This window comes from Misgurnus anguillicaudatus, chromosome 17 (assembly GCF_027580225.2).
Source record: "Misgurnus anguillicaudatus chromosome 17, ASM2758022v2, whole genome shotgun sequence".
In the NCBI taxonomy this organism is placed as follows: domain Eukaryota; kingdom Metazoa; phylum Chordata; class Actinopteri; order Cypriniformes; family Cobitidae; genus Misgurnus; species Misgurnus anguillicaudatus.
Window position 1 is genome coordinate 38,326,669 of NC_073353.2, and position 16,729 is coordinate 38,343,397.

Here is a 16,729-nt window from a genome sequence, read left to right on the forward strand (position 1 = left end):
ACATAGACGATCATTAATGAAGCACATTATCTCAGAGTTTGAGACGCTGCCAATGAAACTCTGTCGTCTCGCACATGACAGATAAATATTTACAGTCCAGATGAGTGTTGGATCAAGCAGAACCCATCAGCACAGGAATGTCTTTCTTTGGATCCAGAAGCTGGCATGAGATTTTATTTCCCATCATCTCTGTTAAGTCAAACACAGACACGGAGACCTGACAGAACGTCTGGCAGCTTTTATCCTCAGCAGACTACAACAGTAACTATTATGAGAAAAAAACTCAACTATCAAATATTTATCCGACGCGATGCTTTATTGGCACAACCGAGGGTTCAACCAGTAGCAGATCTTGTGATTATTTGTGGTATAAATGTTTTCCTCTTGAAGGCACGACTGTAGTGTCTGGGTTTACACTAAGACCTTCAACAGACCTTCAATGCCTTCACCAGACACATCTGCTCTCTTCCAAACCTTACAGATCTGCCTACAGTACTTTATCTTAGACACGCTTCCTATAGCGGTCCGGATGTCAAGTGACCCAAAAATATTTATGATTTTTAAATACAATCGATTCAACACCAAACTCTTCAATCTATATACAAACCAACCAGTTTACCCAAAGGTTTTTGTGCTATATTTCCATCTTAAGAAGAGATCAAGTTCAGTAACATGCAAATATCTGAATCATCATCTGTGTATTACAGCTGATCACAGATATTACATACAGTCTCTTATGCCATTACTGTATATGATTATTATATCAGTATTGTATTGCATGGATCAGAAACAGAACTGTTACCTACATCTGACATCAGTGACAACACACAGATCATATGTGAGGATACTGTGTAAGGTTTTAATAATCAACACATGCTGTCAATGATTGTATATTCAAGAGCTCATATTGTACCTGCTATCCACTGCGATACACCTAAAAGACATAATAAACTGTAAACACACCTGATAGAAATGACATGCACTGTTTATATTTGTGAGTGTAATTATGTCATTAATGATGAGCGTGTAAACCCATGTGAATCTGAAGTGGACTGAAACCGGATCGATGACCTATATGAGGTCAGAACTGACACCACATGATGTTCCAGCAGGACACCGGCAGTTTTAATGAACAACACACTTGATGTATTCTTAAAAAAACTGCAGAGAGACCCTTGTGAAAAAAAAGTGTGCTTAAGTGTACTTTTATAAAGTGTACTTATTACATAAACAATATACTTTAATTTATATACACTTAAGTGTGAATTAAATGCCATCTTTTCGGCGCACTGAATGCACATTAAGTGTAATTAATTTAAAATATATCATATATTAAGTTGAAATAAAATGTAATAAGTTGCCATTAAGAGTGATTTTTTGGAACAACTTAATTGGTACTTTATTACAACTTTATATCTACTTTGATAATTGCTTCTAGTTTTTAAAAATATACTTAAAGTGTACTACACAATATAATCACATGCAATTAATGTTATTTAAAATATACTTTAATGTCAGTTAACATTAAACTTAAATTAAACTTAAGTGTGAATTAAATGCAATGTTTTCAGTGCATTGAATGCACATTAAGTGTAATTAATTTTAAATGTATCATATATTAAGTTGAAATAAAATGTATTAAGTTGCCATTAAGAATGATTTTTTTTAACAACTTAAGTGGGTCTTTAATACAACTTTATATCTACTTTCATAATTGCTTCTATTTTTTTTTAAATATACTTAAAGTGTACTACACAATATAATCACATGCATTTAATGTGATTTAAAATATACTTTAATGTCAGTTAACAATCATTTTAATTGTGAATTAAATGCAATGGTTTCAATGCACTGAATGCACATTAAGTGTAATTAATTTAAAATATATCATATATTAAGTTGAAATTTAATGTAATAAGTTGCCATTAAGAGTGATTTTTTTGAACAACTTAATTGGGACTTTAATACAACTTTATATCTACTTTCATAATTGTATCTAGTGTTTTTTAAGTATACTTAAAGTGTCCTACACAATATAATCACATGCAATTAATGTGACTTAAAATACACTTTAATGTCAGTTAACAGTAAACTTAAATGTGAATTAAATGCAATGTTTTCGTTGCACTAAATGCACATTAAGTGTAATTAATTTCAAATGTATCACATATTAAGTTGAAATAAAAACCAATTTGCCATTTAGAGTGATTTTTTCTCAACATATTAAGTGGGTCTTTAATACAACTTTATATCTAATTTTATATGTGCTTCTAGTGTTTTTAAAATATACTTTAAGTGCACTGTTCAATCTACTGACAAGCAATTAATGTGAAATAAAATATGTTAATACAAATACATATTTGCAAAATAAACTAAAATATATAAAATTAAATGCAATCAGTTGGACTTAAAAGTGATTTCAATGCATCTTTCTACAGTATGTAGTACTTTAACTACTTTTATTGTATGTGAAATATGGTTATGTGCTTCTAAAAATACTGAAAAAAAATCTATTTAATTAAATATGAATTCATTTCAGTTTAATGCATTGCAAACAAACAAACACCATAATGCTTAAAGTAACAATAAAACAGCTTTTATTATTTTTAAACATTTCAACAGACAACAAAGAACGAATTGCATGAACTTTGAAGTGACCTACCAAAGGGTATGTTAATTTAGTCTAATGGTCATTTAATTCTTATCGCCTTTACCACTTTCCTGAATTTTTTTGGCATAGCTCTCATTGTTGCACTTCTGTCGAAGTACAGCCCTGACTTGAGAAGGAGTGGTCCCTTGAAAACGAGCAATCACAGCATCTGTGAACACAAAAATAAAATAATTTTATTGAATATGATAATCACTGTTTAAAATATCGTGGGGGTCATGAAAGTTGGGTAAAATCATCAAATTCAGGTGGAGGTTTTAACTTTTAATAAAAATATTGTCAGTGAAGGAGTTAACATGCTGCATTCAAATAAAAAAAAATTATTTAAATGCTACCGTCTAGGCTTGTCGCGATAGTCTTTGAAACGGTGATTACCGGTGCTTCAGCCTCTCACCAGTTAGATCGCTTGCCCACCGCGACACCATCACCGATGTTTTGATATTTTCTTGTAATTGAATCATTTAGTTTCGTTAGAGAGAGCAAACACTAACTGAACGCGTCACGTCACAGAGCATCAGGTGTCAGATTTCATTTATTCCTATCAGAGTGTGCGAGGCTACCTGACTGACCAGACGATGGCAGAAGCCGTGTGCTTACTAGTTTTTGTTATAATATACATATATGATGTTTAATATAAGCGAGATCGTTTTGTTGTGTTTTTTCATCAAGAAAATAATAAACCCATCATTCAAGCAGTGCTTTATGGAGAAGTAGCCGGTTGCTCTGCTTGGGACTGGCTGGTTCTTTGAGAATTACCTGCGCACATTGACTCAAGCACTTAATTAAACCAGCTGTTGCACTCGCATTGCACGCAAATTCATACATGATTTGAGGCAGTGTACGCAAGCGCTGCATTTGAACAGTTGCATAATTCAAAAGTGAAAGTAAAATGTGCACGTCTCCATGTGCATTTATAAGCCCCTCCCACACGTTGATACCGGTATCACCGGGTTTGTCACGCGCTGATTAACCCGTGGGAAAATTCTGTCACCGCAGCAACCCTACTACCGTCACATGAAGCACATATTTTTTAGGTACCATTTATTCAGTGTAGCTGCCATATGTTTAAATCAAGAAAACAACAAACATACCAATGAGGGCATTCACTTTGATGGAGTCCAGTGCTGTTTTCATAGTTTTTTTGCCCGTTAGACTTGATGTCGCCAGAACATCGTGTCCAAACATGACAACAGCCAGCTCCTGGGTAAATACTGACATTTTGGTCTTGGACAATCTCTCGAATGTCTTTTTTGGAATGGTGATTCCTTCACCCAGGGACATCTATTTAGATAAAAGTAAAAAACAAAACAATTGTGTCAGAAGTGTGTGTTCGCGCATCAATTACATTAACAATGGCTATATTATATATACACTCGCTGAAAAAGAAAAAAAAAAGCCTTTTCATGGTACTGCAATAAATTAAGGATAATTTGCTAAAATGATTTCCTTATTCTCATGTTGTTCCAAACAACTCATATCTTCCTTTGTGTTTGGCAGAATAAAGAAATGTATACAGGTTTGTAACAACTGAAGGCTGAAGAAATCATTACCGAACTTCCATTTTGGGGTGATCTATCTCTTTAAGACACCTGATCTCACGAATTTCTGTGGGATAGTCACAGAATTTTTTGCTTATTTTTCCATGGCATTCTCACGGATCTCCACATTTTTCCGTGGCCCCTATCACATACTTTCTTTTCTGTGGCATTCTCACAGGTTGGTTACTCAACTGTTTTGTCCTATTTTCTTACTATTTTCGCTTCAGTTTAGGGCTAGATTTACATAAAAAGACATGCTTACCCAAACCCAACTCGAAAGCTAACGCCAGGTGACAATGGTTTAAAGTTTAAAAAATATAAAAGAATAAATCAGAAAAAAATAGTATAAACCAATACTTAAAGTGACATACTAACACAAACACCAAATCTAACCATTAACCAAAATGACAATGGTTTGAAAATAGGAAAAAGCAGTTGAGTAACCAATCCGTGAGAATGCCACGGAAAAATTTGCAAAAAATTCTGTGACCATCCCACGGAACTTTGTGAGATCATGTTGGTTATAACTTAAAGGGATAGTTCATTCAAAAATGAAAAGTATCCTATGATTTAATCACCCTGAACCCATCCTAGGTGTATATGACATTCTTCTTTCAGATTAATTACTATCTGAGTCATATAGTCTTTTGCTGCAAGTCGACTTGTCTATGGCCGGAAGCTTGTTATTTTAAAATAACTATATAAAGTTTTAAATATGGATATTTTTCTTACACGAACACATCGCTTCACTTCAGAAGGCCTGAATTAACCCACTGTGGTGCACTTTTATCATGAATAGATGCGCTTTGATAGACATCCAAAAAATATACATATTGATTCTCACTATATACTGTACCTTTGAAGTGCCAGGAGAATTTTTTTTATATAACTGCGATTGTATTCATCTGACAGAAGAATGCCATATACACCTAGGATGACTTAATCATGCCATCCTAGGTGAGTAAATCATGGGATCATTTTCATTTTTGGGTGAACTATCCCTGTAAGATGGACCTTTGTACCAACTCCGATAAACACCTACATAAAGACATTTAAAAAGTTAATTTTCTTTTTTATGCTGAGTTTATATTTCTTGTTTACAACATTGTCAATAATGTACTTAATTTTAGTAGTTTGCTTACATTTAAGAATAAAGTATGTATGTGTTAATGTTTAGTATGTTAAAGGGATACTCCATCGTTTTGTCATATTAAACTATGGTATTACCATAACAGGGAAGAGTTGATACATACCTCTATCATCTTAGTGCATGCACTTAAATCGCTGTGGCACGCAGCGACACTTTGATAGCACTTAGCTTAGCCCAGTTCATTCAATGGTACCAAACAGAGATGAAGTTAAAAATGACCAAACACTAGGGGTGTGACGAGACACTTAATCCACGAGACGAGACACGAGATTGGGTTCACGAGAACGAGACGATATTTTTACACTTTAAGAAACCCTCGATGATAAAATAAATGGATAAGAAACTGAAATCATGTTATTTTTAAATGTTTTAACTAATCAAGGACTGCCCCTAACAATTATTTTACTAACTGATAATGAAGTAATTTGTTATTTTTGGGTAATAAAAATAGACCCAAGTGAGCAGTAGCCTTTAAAATTACATAATAACGAAGATGCAATAATAATTGGTTCAAATAAAGTATTAAAACCAAGTTACATTAAACAACATTACATTAACAAAAACATTACATTTGTGGTCTATAAATAAAAAGCATTATGTATATATTATAACAAGTGCCTGCAGGGGGAGATAGTTGACTCTTCTCGCGGACGCTATCTTCACTTTCACTTTAGACGGAGAGAAACGCTTATTTTTTAGCCAAACAATGTTTAAATCTATTTGAATATTTAATATATGTCCATTTCTGAACATGCAGACATTAAATCATGTAAACTCTGTGATGGTTTAATCTGCTGAGACTTCACATCTGACAGTGATCAACAGACAAACACAACACGTCTCAGACTTCATACGAGCTCCCAAATGAACATTATTGGAAATGGAAACCCAAACAAAAAAGCAAATGCAGTAAAATACAGAATATAATGCATGCACTGTAAGAGGCTAATTACACCAACCACGCTTTAAACGCTTGGAAACGCAAGGCGCGACGCACTGCCTTTTTTAAAAAAGAGCAGTGCGAGTCGACGCGGCTTTTAATGTTGCTAGGCAACCACCTAGTCAGCTGTCTTGTCAATCAAATATTGAAGCGTGCGCTCTTTTGCTGTTAACTGTCATATTAGCAGAAACTTTAAAAAGATGACGCTTGCTCTGACCTTGTTTGAGGGTGAGAGATGCATAAACACGCAGGAGAGAGTGAGCGAGTGGAGTCCGGTTCTTCAAAGCAACTGTAAACTTCCCTCACCACAACGTAAGGCCCGCATCTCCCCTCATTCGAGTGGACAATGGAAAGACGCGAATGACGTTGGGCGCTTCTCCGCTCTCAGCGTTCCTTCAAAGGAAACACCGCAAGGCGCTCAGCGCGCATAAACAGCGCGCAAATGCTCCATGCCCATAGAATATCATTTAAAAAAGGCGCCTGCAACTGCCATAAACGCTTTTGGTGTAACTGGCACCTAAAAGGGTCAAACAGAAAGCTGCATCCTCCGGAGGTCGCATATGCAGGCTGCATACGTCATTAAGGTTTATTTCAGATCATTAACTGAGCATTACATTCGCAAGTCGTGAGCATATTACAACAATTTGCGATTAACTAAATTATTAGTAAACTTTATAATTGTTAGTAGTCTCTAATAAGACAGTCTTTATAAAGTAAATGCAGTTTAAAAATGCGACCTTCGAAGGATGCAGTCTTTTATTTGAGAAACGGCCAGAATTTCACCTACACAAGAAATCTCGCGAGACACACTTAATCTCGCGAGATTTTGCGATACATATTTAATCTCGCGAGATCTCGTAGCACGAGATCTCGTCACACCCCTACCAAACACATCAACGTTTTCCTTATATAAAACAGGCGATTAAGTGCACGCACTAACATGATAGAGGTATGTATCAACTATTCCTAGTTAAGGTAATAATAAAGTTTAGTATGACAAAACGATGGAGTATCCCTTTAACATGAGAAACATATCTGTGCATGTATCTATACCATTTCTGCTGGTGGTGATACGACTTCTGCATGTTGCACTTCACTTGATGAGGCTGGAGCCACCTTCATGGTCGCCACTATATCTTTCAGTGTTTTTACCACCTTTGGCAACTCTAGTGATACAAACATAATGAAAATTATATATAACTTATGTCTTTGTCAACTACAAAACAAACTACACTTCATCATAAATACCTTTCAATGCACTGAGAATCTCATTGTCAAGCTTTGGTGTCTCTTTTGATGAGCTATCATCTTCACTTTCTGTTTCAAGCTGTAAGAGAAAGAGATTTCAGCATTGTGTTTAATATAAAATAATTATTTTTATATTATTTATTGCAACACTTACATTTCTGGGTGGTTCCTGCATGGGAGAGGATTCTGCATCAATGGCTGTCGCGTCAGAGTCTGAGTCTGACTCGTAAAGTGGTGGGGCCGTGTTAGGATCAGGTACTTTTTGTTTTCTCAGGTCCTCCTTCAGGGCATCAACCATATGTGTGGCTGCCTGTTTTGTCAGGGTCTTAGCACAGGACAGTGTCATGGTCAACATTTCAAGACAATCTATCACTACAAAGTAAGAATTTTGTGATTACAATCAATATAAGAATGTCCTTCATCCAGAAATGCAAAAGCTGTCACACCTCTGTGTACCCTTTTCAAGTTTTAAGTTAAAGCACTATCTACAGCCATTGTATGGAAACAGTTAATCTCTATCATTGTGACATAATCCTGTGATACCAGTCTCTTACATTCAGCTGGTTAAATAAAGTTTATTAATAATAATAATAATAATAATGATAATAATTACAGCTCTTGTTAAATCTCTCTGTTGCGGTTGCTTTGGAGTTGAATCAGTCAATTCAAGTGCCTGTAAAAAAGTATAATAATATTAAACAAAAAAAGTATATATAGCCTATTAGTAAACAAACAAAAGATTATAAATGGATATTGCCTGTCTATTAATCAAAAGAGATGGATTAATTTATATTTTAGTTGACTAGATAGGTAACAACTAGCTGTATTAACATTAAGTGATGTGGCAACTGATGCACAGAAGCCAATGGTACATGTTGCTATGCTTAGTGACACCGGATTTCATTGCCATGTGCCACTGACATCTCAATGACACTGAGTCACAGTAAACCTTTAGTTTTACATGATGCTGCATGTTAAAATGAAGTTTTACAGTAACATATGTGGAATGGATAACATGTTTAAAACAAATATTAATGACTTTAATGCGTTTCATTTAAAATATCACAAAATTAGGCTATTTTTTAGAACTAGTGTCACAATTTTGTCAGTAAAGCTGCTCGTCTGTCAGTCACTAGTGGAAGTGTCACAACATATGGTTGTTATTCACTGTGTCATGTGTTATTCAGGTGTCATGTCAGTGTGTTGCGAAAATGTCGGTGGCACATGCCAATGAATTCCAGATGTGTCACTAAGCATAGCAACATGTGCCATTCGCTTCTGTGCGTCAGATGCGACGTCACTTAATGTATCTAATTAAACAGCTTTCCTACATCTGACTTATTTAGTAGGGTGAACCTCTAGGTTGTTGCTTTTAGAAATAGTTTCTGAAGACCAATTAAGAAAAATGTAGATTTCAAAATCTTTACAATTCGGCAATGCCAGATGTCTTTAGAATAGAATGCTTTAGGATGTTTTTAATTCAAATTAACTTTATGCACAAATGCACATACCTTTGCTGATTTCTTTGGATTAGCTCGTAATCCAGCGGCTTCCATGCGTGAGGTTTTAAAGAGAACCTTTACAATTAGAAGAAGTTAACAAGTAAGTTAAACAGGGTATTTGAATCACACAGCTGGAACACAGTATCAGATTACTGAGTTAGTAGTGCACTTAACATTTATGTAATCACTTATTTCATAACATTTAACATGCGTATTGCTATGTTCCTTGTTTGCTGTATGTAAGTGCTTCTGAAGTGGAGAGTTTGTGTTAAGAGTGGGAGAGAAAAGTAATTTTGAGAAAACAGCATTGAAACACAGCCAATGATATTGCGCTCTCACCCTAGACTCAACCTTGAACTTTTACGATTGGTTGCTGATTCAAAGGAAGAGTTTATATTTGAATCACAAAGCGTCATGCAGGATAAACAGAGCTTTCCAAAGATACTAAACCCGATATGTTTCAGATCAACGGTGGCGGTCGTGCATTAGTGATGGAAATTTTCGTTCATCTTAGTGACTCGTTCATTTTCAGTTCGTTCACCAAAATGATTCGTTCAGATTTGTTCACTGATTCGTTCAGAGACCATTTCTTTATTTTTACATAAATACGCCAGTAGGCGGTCATGTGCATATTATGTGTTATAAGACAATGACATAGACTTTTTACAAAAACGTTACACATTTTAAAACAGAAATACAATTCAGCACTCATAAAAACGTTTGAAATTTAGTTAAACTGTAATGTTACTTTTTAATAGGATATGTTTTTATCCAAGTTCTGAAGTCTTTTCACATAAAACAGTTAACGTTACACATTAATCATTAACGTTCCACGGATAAATGGGGAGGGGGTGCATCCATATAAACAAATATAATATTAAAGCGTTTGACAAACCTTTCCTTTCCTCTGAGTTTTCATCTTTAGTCAATCCTTTAAGGGTCACACAAGTTGCTGATCAAGTCGAAGTTACCTTGTTTAAGAAAAATATAGTGCAAATAAATGTATGTTTCAACTCAACAGAAATCGAAGAACGGACGTTTTCTTCTTTTGCATTCATCGTTTTATCAAAACATATGTCAATACTCAATATTTTAGTAACATTTACCTTAATGCGTCAGCCAGGATGCAAATGCACACTGTCCTGCACAGATGTTCGTCGACGACTCGTTAGGTTAGCTGTTATGGTGATTCTCAATTGGACCAATTACGCGCGATCGCGCATGCGCCTTCACGTCATTGGCTGTTTGTATTCAAAATTTGACCGGGAAATTCGGGCCAATGCAGAGATATTTAAGGAGAATTTACAAATCGTTAAGTTAGAAGTCATCATGAATCGTACAAAAAGGAAGTATAAAACATATATAAGCAACGATGACTCTGAACCAAGGGCAAACAAGTATAGGAAAAAAAAGGCAAGTAATTATTATTATTATTATTATTGATGTTGTTGATGAATTTTAATTATATTATTTTTACCTTTATAAAGCTAAATGCGTTTCCTTAATATTTATAATATTTATATTTATTAATATTTATTTTACTTAATATGATATTTAAAGAGGCTATGTAACTGACACATATCTCATTTAATATGTCAGGTTCCAAATAGAAGGACCTATAAACATTTCTTAGATAAAGAGAACATATGTCCAGACCTTATCTGCACACAGTCAAAGGTAAGAATTTGTTTCTTTTTTATATGTATATGCCCACTTTTGCTGTTATTGCTGGTTCATAAACAATGCAAATATTTTACTTTCATTTATAAAATGATACAAAATGAGTTTAAAGACACACGTACATAAACACAAATAAGTTTTACATTTAACTTATACATTCAATAGTGATGTACAATGTAATAATGTTATTTAATTTTTGTCTAAGGTCCTAAATCAGTCACTTCACAATGAGGCTACCCTTACCTCATGTAGAAAGCCAGTGCTACAGGTGAGTAACTTATGCTTCCAATTTTCAAAATCCCTTATGTAGTTTAACATAATTATTTTAAATATCCTTAGATGTCTCACCTTTTGACATGTAATCCATGTTAGATTTTGGAATGAGCTTTTGCATTTATTGTCTTGAAAAGGTATCCATATCTTTAGTTTAACTTTGTGAAGTTAGATGTGTTGACATCAGAAGCAATTTAGTATAATCTTTTGGATGTATTTTTACCCTCATTGCAGAAGACCACATAAGAAAAACAGTATATATTATCAGAGTGGACACCATTATTGACATTTTCATATATACGATCATACAGGCAACCTTACTTGATGCAAGCTACGAGGAGAATTTCCCTCAGATTGATCCTATGCATGAGCAACCCGAGCCGTTGGAAAGCAACACATCACAGGTAATATTACACACATGTGATGGACCACATCAGTTTACAATGATATCAATATCAAAGCATGTTCAAAGTTGTGAAATATCAACAAAAATCTAATTGTATAAACTTTGCCAAATTTATACATTGCTAATTTTATATATTTTTCAAAATATACGATAATATAGACAACCTTACTTGATGCAAGCTACGAGGAGAATTTCTCCCAGATTGATCCTATGTATGAGCAACCCGAGCCGTTGGAAAGCAACACATCACAGGTACTATTACACACATGTGATGGACCACATCAGTTTACAGTGATATCACTATCAAAGCATGTTCAAAGTTGTGAAATATCAACAAAAATCTAATTGTATAAACTTTGCCAAATTTATACATTGCTAATTTTATATATTTTTCAAAATATACGATAATATAGACAACCTTACTTGATGCAAGCTACGAGGAGAATTTCTCCCAGATTGATCCTATGCATGAGCAACCCGAGCCGTTGGAAAGCAACACATCACAGGTACTATTACACACATGTGATGGACCACATCAGTTTACAGTGATATCACTATCAAAGCATGTTCAAAGTTGTGAAATATCAACAAAAATCTAATTGTATAAACTTTGCCAAATTTATAAAATGCTAATTTTATATATTTTTCAATACGTACGATAATACAGACAACCTTACTTGATGAAAGCTATGAGGAGAATTTCCCCCAGATTGATCCTATGCATGAGCAACCCGAGCCGTTGGAAAGCAACACATCACAGGTAATATTACACACATGTGATGGACCACATCAGTTTACAGTGACACAAATACCCATCAATGCATGTTTAAAGTTGTGAATTATTGACAAAACACAATAGAATAGTAACAGCAGCACATTGCAGGTATTGTGACATGATTGCCATTTGTGTGTTTGTATTTGTGTCTTTTGAGGGACAAATGTCTTTACATATATAGAGAAGTATGATGATAAACAATATTCTGAGCGCATATTACTGGTCATAAGCATGTAAAAAGGCTTCTAAATCAACCAAAACAGGATTTTAATTAAATAGTGTTTTGCAAGTATCCATTATGGGTACCTTTACTGGTAGATGTTATATAGTGAACCAACATGTGTGTGTGAGTTCTTGAAACTGTAAATTCTGTGAATGTCTTCAGTGGCAACTCCTGAGTTATTATTTTGGTTTAAAGTCCTTTTGTAACGTTCCTTTAATGTACTGAAATACCAAAACAGTCATACGGTTTACTACAAATCAACAGTGACCACCAGACTGCCATTAATGTGTGTTTTTATGTTAATGCAAAAATATAATAGACATTTGTTTAATTTGTTTTTTTTCATCATACAGACAACCTTAACTGAGCATCACTATGAGGAGACCCTGTCTGATGCCACCCAGAGACTACCAGATAGAGTTGTAGAGTTTCAAAGCAGCAAATCACAGGTAAATGCATTGATTATAGAGACACTGTCAAAAAACCCCACTAAAGTTAAATCATATTCTGGAAATGTCTTATTGGCTATTTTAAGGTATTGTTTGATCAAATCCATAATTCCTGTAACTATGAATCATATCAACAAACCATTCTGCCCCACAGCAGATCAAATTAAGCATGAAAATCTGTCAGAAAAAAAACAATAACACACGCGCGCGCGCACACACACACACACACACACACACACACACACACACACACACACATATACTTAAGCAATAAGGTACAAGAGGCTGTGCTGTATACGGCACGATACAGCACTTGCCTCGAGTACCTTATTCAATATTGCTTTTATAAAACGGTTACCACACAATATTAAAGTAAAAAAAAAATTAGTGCAACTTTCATGAAGTTAAATCAATAAAAGCATTCCTTCCGCTAGAAAAAATAGTCCCTGACTGCAAACAACAACATGAAAGCTCAAATAAAAACAACAAACTGTTCTCAAACTTTGTCTCATTATATGTTTATGTGTTGCTAAGGGTGTTGCTAAGGGCGCAGTGATATTAAATAGAACCGTTGGGTGAAGCGATCATAGCAGTGTTTTTTTGTGAATAAAGCATACCTATTGACCAATCAGAATCAAGGATTGGAACTAACCGTTTTATATATATATATATATATATATATATATATATATATATATATATATATATATATATATATATATATATATATATATATATATACATTGATTTTTTATGAGATAATTTACATAAAATTATTTTACTAATGTAAGGTATGCTATTAATATAAACGTGGAAAAATAAATACCTAAAAATCTGTGCATGTCCTTTTTAGGAGCCGTATAACGGTGATGAGTTGCTGTATCCTGGATCATCTCTTACCAAAGGCCAGAGTTTGCTGCTGTTGATGTCATATGTGTTACGACATAATCTAACAGGAGTTGCCTTAGAACATCTTCTAAAAATTTTTAATGAACATTTTCCAGGATTGGTACCGGAAACTGTATACTTGTTTAACAAATCATATGGTGAGTTTGGTCATTATGAACCTCATTTTTACTGTGTGTCATGTTGTAACTACTTAGGAACAAGAGAGAAAAGCCTGATGCATTGTGCTGTCTGTAAGGCAGCATTTGATGCAGATGCTAATCTGAAAAATGGCTCATTTTTTCTAGTATTGAGCTTGTCATCACAGCTCAAAGACATTCTTGAAAATCCAAGTTTAACTTTGTCAAGGCACACTACAGCTGAGAAAGATGTAATAAATGACATACAGTGTGGAGCTGAATATAGAAAATTGAGAGAAAATGGGCAATTAGGTGATTGTGACATAAGCTTACTGTGGAATTGTGATGGAATTCCCATTTTCAGAAGCTCAAATTACCAGGTGTGGCCTGTTCAATGTCAGGTAATAGAACTAGGGCCAGCGGACAGAAAAAACAACATCTGTTTGCCATGTATTTGGTTTGGTGAAAAGAAACCAATCATGTCTGTTCTGCTAACCCCTTTTGTGAATGAGCTGTGTTCTCTTGAGAGGGAAGGGTTCATTTGGAAAGATTCACAAAATGTAGAGCATATTTCTAAGGTGTATGCACTAATTTGTAGCTCTGACTCAGTTGCCCGCCCACTCCTAAGAAACACAAAACAATTCAATGGACAATATGGGTGTGATTTCTGCTATCATATAGGTGGAGGTCCTTATCCATACAGAAGACCAGAGCCTCTTCTCCGATCTGAAACAGAACATTACAACCATGCTATGGCAGCTACCGTACAACTGCCAGTCAAGGGTGTAAAAGGCCCAACAGAACTGATGAGACTAGAAAAGTTTCAGATAATTAATGGTTTTGTACCAGAATATCAGCACAGTGTTTGTCTTGGTGTCACTCGACAACTGGCAACTCTGTGGCTGGACTCCAATAATCACAACAAAGAGTGGTACATAGGCACGAAAGCAGACATTATTGACCAAGAACTGCTGGCTATAAAACCCCCGGTAGAGATAACAAGAACACCCAGGTCACTACAAGACAGGAAATACTGGAAAGCATCAGAATGGCGGTCATTTCTTCTTTTTTATTCTTTGCCTATTCTCAATGGTGTTCTAAAGAAGAAGTTTTGGAACCACCTGTTTCTTTTAGTTTTTGCTTTGCATATACTTCTTCAACAGCAGGTGAAACTTTGTGAAGTCAGTGTAGCAGAAATAGCACTGAAGAAGTTTGTTATTCAGTTTGAGGTGCTGTATGGTATTAAGAATGTGTCATTCAATGTACACCTGTTGACACACCTTGCAGCCAGTGTTAAGAACTGGGGTCCCTTGTGGGCAACATCAACATTTTCATTTGAGTCTTTCAATGGTACTTTATTAAAGTACTTCCATGGGACTACTCATGTCCCTGCTCAAATGGTGAAGACATTCCTTAGATGGAAGAGTCTGCGAAAAAGGGTGGAAAAATGTTTAGTCAACACAGATGATAATCTAAAAGACCTCTTCTCCCAACTTCAAAATAGTAATTCCATGAGTTGTAAAGCGAAAAATCTGACTGGAAATGTCACTGTGTTTGGTCCTCATTCTGAAACTGTAAGTCCATCACACGTCTTTGCCATAGAAGAATTGAATGGTGGTATAGTGTGTAACTGTAAATCCTACACTCGTTTCATAATTGGTGAGGCACTGTATCATGCAGAAGCTAACAGCAGATTAAAGAAAAGAAATAATTCTATTGCAGAATTAAAAGATGGAACATTTTGTAAAGTCTTGAGCTTAGTTTCTTATGAAACTGTCACCAGTGCTTCAGACAGTGATGGTGGAAAAAAATGCTGTGTAGTTGTGCAGAATCTTGTAAAGTCAAGAAGACCATTGTGTAGGGACATTCAATTGAACATCTCATCCAAGTTTGTGTATGAGGTGTCTGAAAACAGTCATGTGTATGCTGTGAACACTGACTCATTTAAAAGAAAATGTGTAATGGTAAAAATACAGGACTGCACATTTGTTATACCTCTCCCAAATAATGTAGAAAGGGACTGAAGGGTTTGTAGAGTATAGCTGAATTGGGTGAAAATACCATACAACTAGATTTAAATTACACCATCAGAAAAATGCTTTTTGTGAGAATGAAGACTTGACAAGCTAAATAGTTTCTTTGACTGAATAGAAATGTTATAATAATCCTTTGTAAAATTGTGCTGTATATACTCATTGTAAATAATAAAGGAATAAGTGTATGATAACACATGTAAGTACTGAGATCATTAAAAAAAATTACATATCAACCAACTATGCTGTGTGCTTTGTGATTTAGAAATGATTTTGTTTACAGATATACAACACATTGTGTTGTTAGACTCTGTGAGTTCACAAAATTTGACTCATTCACCTAAAAGACAATAATTTTTATAGTCTCATCTAATCTAAATAAATGTATTTTAACTGAATTTAAATGTAAATTAATTTTGTTTAGATTTGTTTAACTTTGCTCGCAATTAATGCAATTAAATGTGGGTTTAATTGACTTAGAACAACATAGACTTAACACATTTGAAATACAGTAACAAAATAATTTTGGACAACACACTTTATTTGAAATAAAAATGTATTATTTTCCATGTTTTCTATTAAAATTATTATTTTAGTATATTTGTCAATACACACTATAAAATTATAATGGTTTAAAATGTATGTTTAAGAAAAACTTAAGTAAACATTTTTAAAAAGTGCATTTAAATGTTTAAATTGTCATGAAAGTGTACTTCGAGTAAAACTTAATTAGACATTATAACAAAGTGCATATATTGTCATAAAACTATACTTTCTTTAAGTAACATTTAGTTTGACATTATTAAAAAGTGCATTTAA

General features: G+C 34.3%; 2 protein-coding genes across 2 annotated transcripts; one reads left to right on the forward strand and one right to left on the reverse strand.

The window, feature by feature from the left end:
• Nucleotides 1–2,560: 2,560 nt before the first annotated feature.
• On the reverse strand, nt 2,561–10,261 carry LOC129450816 (uncharacterized). The gene is made up of 9 exons (XM_055213832.2): nt 10,153–10,261; nt 9,942–10,017; nt 9,056–9,121; nt 8,158–8,217; nt 7,699–7,869; nt 7,545–7,623; nt 7,350–7,462; nt 3,760–3,949; nt 2,561–2,819 (listed from the first exon to the last, which is right to left on the reverse strand). Exons 2-9 carry the CDS (start codon nt 9,963–9,965, stop codon nt 2,695–2,697), a joined length of 828 nt encoding a protein of 275 aa, XP_055069807.2. The 5' UTR covers nt 9,966–10,017; nt 10,153–10,261; the 3' UTR covers nt 2,561–2,694.
• Nucleotides 10,262–10,649: 388 nt separating this feature from the next.
• Nucleotides 10,650–16,150, forward strand: LOC129450831 (uncharacterized). Its single transcript, XM_073854728.1, has 8 exons — nt 10,650–10,723; nt 10,932–10,994; nt 11,311–11,403; nt 11,565–11,657; nt 11,819–11,911; nt 12,073–12,165; nt 12,757–12,852; nt 13,706–16,150. The coding sequence occupies exons 3-8, from the start codon at nt 11,362–11,364 to the stop codon at nt 15,899–15,901; spliced, it is 2,613 nt and encodes an 870-aa protein (XP_073710829.1). The 5' UTR covers nt 10,650–10,723; nt 10,932–10,994; nt 11,311–11,361; the 3' UTR covers nt 15,902–16,150.
• Nucleotides 16,151–16,729: the final 579 nt, after the last annotated feature.

Excerpts from the sequence above, each read along its gene's own strand:
- LOC129450831 (XM_073854728.1), top strand. The coding sequence starts at position 11,362 with ATGCATGAGCAACCCGAGCCGTTGGAAAGCAACACATCACAG. Across the intron at positions 11,404-11,564 it reads TGGAAAGCAACACATCACAG|ACAACCTTACTTGATGCAAG; the intron begins GTAATATTACAC and ends ACGATAATATAG. Across the intron at positions 11,912-12,072 it reads TGGAAAGCAACACATCACAG|ACAACCTTACTTGATGAAAG; the intron begins GTACTATTACAC and ends ACGATAATACAG.
- LOC129450816 (XM_055213832.2), bottom strand. The coding sequence starts at position 9,965 with ATGAAAACTCAGAGGAAAGGAAAG. Across the intron at positions 7,624-7,698 it reads TGCAGGAACCACCCAGAAAT|CTTGAAACAGAAAGTGAAGA; the intron begins GTAAGTGTTGCA and ends TTTCTCTTACAG. Across the intron at positions 7,463-7,544 it reads GATTCTCAGTGCATTGAAAG|AGTTGCCAAAGGTGGTAAAA; the intron begins GTATTTATGATG and ends TTGTATCACTAG.